Raw genomic sequence first — 4,618 nt, 5'->3', positions numbered from 1 at the left:
CATTTATGTACGAATGTTCATTTTTTACTCTTTTGGCTCTCCGATTCAATTCTTCGATACGTTATCATTTAAAAATATGATGTGGAATTGGCTGTAAATCAAAATGATGCAATTGTCTGCGATAAAATTTAAATCGGAATGCAAATCATATAAAATAAAAAGAGACAGTGGAGCAGTGAGAAAAAACGAATTCAATTGAAAACTTAATGGATTTATTGATCTCTCTCACACATCAAGTGTGTGTGTGTGTCGGCGGCATTTCAATGAAAGCAAATTTCTCTAAAGATGGCAGTGTGAATGCTCGTTTGCAAACAACACACGCACACAAATGTACACTGTGTGTTTTTCACTTCTCGTTTGCATTTATTTTTTGTTTGACACATGTGAGTGTTGGTTATAGCCGTGCGCTCTCTATTTCATTTGACAGAGTGACAGCTCGAAAAATTGGAGGCAAACGCAACAAATACAATGTCTCAATAATAATTGCATCTCGTTTTCGGTTGCATTGAGTGATAGAAAGAGAACGACAACACCATTGAGAATAGATACAAAGGAAATGCAAAATTAAAGAGTCTATTGCTGCTGTTGTTGTCCAAAAAGCAACCAAATCTCAGAGTGACGCCATTAAGAAGTGCGCTTGGTGAATTGAATGTGTATTGTGTGAGTGGTGGTTATTTTTTTATCTTCTACTCGTTCTTGTGTTGCGCTCCCGTTTATTTATGTTTATACACGTTTTGTTTACGGTGCACTCCATCACCAATGTCGAGTTTCGAGCAATTCGTATAATATGCATATTTAAAGTTGACATTTTACAGACGCGCTGATACACACACATCAATTTCATAATATTAAAAAAAGTAACAACAATTGTTTTATATTTCACGGTTTTTTTTTTCATACGATTTTATTGAATAAGTAAAGCACGTGTTAGTTTATAAGTGTAATAGATTTAGGCGATTAGAAATTGGCATTCCACGATTAAGGAAGTGCCCATTCATAAAAAAAATATATATACACACACATACCACAAATTGAACAAAATGAGTGAAGAATCCGAACAAAATAATCAAATTGCATTGTTTATGGAAATATCGGGTAAGCACTGCGGCCACATCACCCAATGCGATTTTGTGAAATAATCTTATTCATTTTTCTTCCGAAAAGGTGCTGATTTCGATACCGCACGCCAAGCACTCACCGTAAACAATTTCAATTTGGAACAGGCAATCAACTATCATTTAGAACGATCAAATGCGATCGGTGCACCAGAGGATGATGTTGCAGGTAATTTGAAACGAAAATGATTTCGTATTGGGATAGCAGCGATTGTTGTCATGCCACCCATTTTTAATATATATTTTTTTGTTTGTTTTGTATCCATAGCGGCATCCACATCGACTGACGCAAATTTACCAATTGACGATGATGACGAAGTTCGACCGCCCATTCTACCGAAACGTGAACAACTCATTTTACCAAATGAAGATAATTTTCGGTATCGCAAACGTTTGACAACAGCCACCCGTACCGTTTGTCCACTGCGAAATTTTGAATTAGAAGGTCGAATGCAAGAGGAACGATTGAAAGCAGTTGTTATGGGCAATATATCAACGACGGGCATCGATCCATCCGATGTTGATGAATCGATAAATTATTTAACAAAAGCAACGGCATCAAATCCAAAAGAGAATATTCTTGGCTTTTCAAATAGCACACGTGAATTGTTCAATCGTCAATTGAATGCAAGCGCAGCACAACCGTCCACAAAATCAACCGTACCAAGCCGATTGAGCGAACTATTTCGGCCACCCGTTGATATGACATTTTGCGGTTCATTTCAAGCGGCCCGTGACTATGCCAAAGAGCAAAATAAATGGCTTATCGTTAACGTACAAGATATGAGTGATTTTAATTGTCAAGTACTAAATCGTGATATTTGGTCAAGTGACAAATTACGAGAGATCATTAAGCGATACTTTGTCTTTTGGCAAGTGGCCATTGATAATACGGACGGCCATCGATTTCAAGTATTTTATGGTATACAAGTATTTCCATATGTTGGCATCATTGATCCACGTACCGGGGAAGAAAAACTTTGCTACAAAACTGGATTCAAACTTACACTCAACGATTTTATGGACAAATTGAAAATTTATTTGAAAGAAAATACACCACATCCAAATGCAGTAAGTATCAAAATATGATGATCTGTCCAATGGACAAGACGAATTTTGGACATGTTGACGATTTTCTAATTTTTTTTTTTCTTCCTTTCAGGATGATGGCATTGTCAGCACTTTTGATGAAAAATATTTCGAAACTAAAACCACAAACTCAACAAACAATCATGCAACAGCATCACCGAATCCAAAGCGAAAACGACTTGAACCGTCATCACTGACTGAACAAGAGCAAATCGAATTAGCCATTGGTAGGTATAAATCTTTTTGTTTTCATGTAAACTCACTGAAGGCGGACATCACACGTAAAGACGTCTTGAATGGAGATTTCTGTTTGTTCAGATGCCCTTCAGATTTTGTAATCTTTGTACATTTACGCCATGTTTTCAAAACTGAATAAGTTTAAAAGATGGGTGTCTTACAAAAATTTAGTAGACAACGGATTCTAAGAACCAATTCGTTGTTTTCGTAATATGTTCTGTAAATTTCGTAAATGTATAGCACGAAAAATGGCAACTCCATTGAAAAAATTCCAGATAAATTTAATTAATAGATTCCAACTTTACACGTTTGATAAATTCGCAATTTCCCTGCTAATGATTTTTGTTTCAAATTTCAGCTCATTCATTGCGTGAAGTGAATGCAGCCGAAGATGACAATAAAAGTGATAGTTTTGGTGAACCATCATCGGACGAATCGGACTTTGATTTCGATGATGAATCGTCAAATCAATCGTACGTAAAAAGCCAAACATCACAAACCGTATCGGAAAAATCAAATACGTTTGATAATAAAATAGCAGAACAAGAATGTGATTCAAAGGTTGGTGAGGCCACACCAAGTACAGCACCCAACATAGAAACATATGACAATTATTTAGGCGATGAAAATGGTACGAATCTAGATTTTATGTTTGTAAATTTATTTTATTGACATTTGCCAATTTTTTTTTTCTGTAGATGCAAAAGCTCGAATACAGTTGCGACTTCCAAGCGGTGATCGACACATGTTTGAGTGGCCTTGTACGACAAAATTGAAAGCGCTTAAGCTTTATATACCGTTTAAATATCCCGAATTAACTAGCGACCCGTACAAAGTGATTTGTCCGTTTGTCGGCGGTCAATCGAATAACATTTTAGACATGGACGATGCGCTCACGCTCAAAGAAGCCAACCTCTATCCAACAGTCATCTTACATTTAAGAAATGAAGACTAAACAACCAAATTATGTGTAGTTTCCTTTTTATATGTTCAATTTACTTTTTATTCCAATCTTTTTTTATACAAAAAGATTATTTTTATTTTATTTTTCAATTCACACGGAACAACAAAACAACAAAAATAACAATAGAAATGAATCACTTGAAATTAAAAGTGTTATTATGTGTTGAGATATATTGAAATCAAATTTTATGTTTGTCGATTGAATCCAAAATGCGATTTCATTGACCTCATACAATAATCTATTAATTTCAATCAAATTACATTCGTGCATGTGAATTATGACACACATTTTTTTGTTGTATAGAAAAAACAATTCATAAAATAATGTCTCTCGTTTCAATCGTTCGGTTAACAAATAAACATATTTTTGACGAAATTAACACGAACAATGTAACTCAATTGGTTAAAAGAGAATTTATTAATTACATATTGTTAACGATGATGATAAACCAAAAATAATCGATGTAAATTGAACAAAAAAAAATCGGATTAACGAAGAGGCAAACAGTTACGCTTATGACGTAAAGCATCGAGCAAAGAGTCGGATGAAATGATCGATTTACGTCATTTGTTTGAATTTTGAAATGACCTCGAGAAAAGCAACGATCGACTTAAACTATTTATGTGATTTTCAATCGAATCAAACGAAATATAGTTTGTTTCCGAATTGTAGATCAAAAGAATTTAACTATTTTTTTTTTTAACTGTGGACTTGTTCAAAAATACAGAGTTGGCAACAAACTTTTTTGTTGGCTAATAACGATCGAAATGGTATTATGAAAAGTACACTGATCACCATTTTTACGTTTATTTCATTGATTTATTTTCGATAGATTGGAAAATAGCGTAAATTAGGCATTTTTTTCATGACTTTTATTAGTAAGTTCTTTTGTAAATTTCATGTCTACCGAAATCCTAGACTACCGATATGTAATCTGGACCACTCATTTTCCTCTAAAATATCGCTTAATTTACATGCTGGTTAGAAGGACATTGACAACCTGCTTAAAATGTGATTTCTTTTTCTCGTTTTTGTGAAATTAAGCGAAAAATTGTTGATTTTGATTTGAAAATTAATAAATCAAATTGAATTTTCATAAGAAGAAAATTTCAAATTTTAATGTGGCATTTTCATTTGGGTTTTCTCAAATCATTCCAATTTTTAGAATATGGGACACATATTTCTTTGACAATAATTTTTAACTGTCCGAAAA

The 4,618-nt window shown here is 33.8% G+C and overlaps 1 protein-coding gene across 1 annotated transcript; it reads left to right on the top strand.

Annotated features, from left to right (window-relative positions):
* Nucleotides 1-379: 379 nt before the first annotated feature.
* Nucleotides 380-4,087, top strand: LOC116345910 (UBX domain-containing protein 7-like). The gene is made up of 6 exons (XM_031775675.1): nucleotides 380-1,095; nucleotides 1,165-1,284; nucleotides 1,384-2,186; nucleotides 2,278-2,431; nucleotides 2,800-3,072; nucleotides 3,140-4,087. The coding sequence occupies exons 1-6, from the start codon at nucleotides 1,041-1,043 to the stop codon at nucleotides 3,394-3,396; spliced, it is 1,662 nt and encodes a 553-aa protein (XP_031631535.1). The 5' UTR covers nucleotides 380-1,040; the 3' UTR covers nucleotides 3,397-4,087.
* The last annotated feature ends 531 nt before the right edge of the window (nucleotides 4,088-4,618 follow it).

This window comes from Contarinia nasturtii, unplaced genomic scaffold (assembly GCF_009176525.2).
Source record: "Contarinia nasturtii isolate CC-2019 unplaced genomic scaffold, AAFC_CNas_1.1 Cnas_scaffold_1371, whole genome shotgun sequence".
NCBI classification, from domain to species: domain Eukaryota; kingdom Metazoa; phylum Arthropoda; class Insecta; order Diptera; family Cecidomyiidae; genus Contarinia; species Contarinia nasturtii.
The sequence above is the reverse complement of the archived record's forward strand: the minus strand, read 5'-3'. Positions and strand labels throughout refer to the sequence as shown.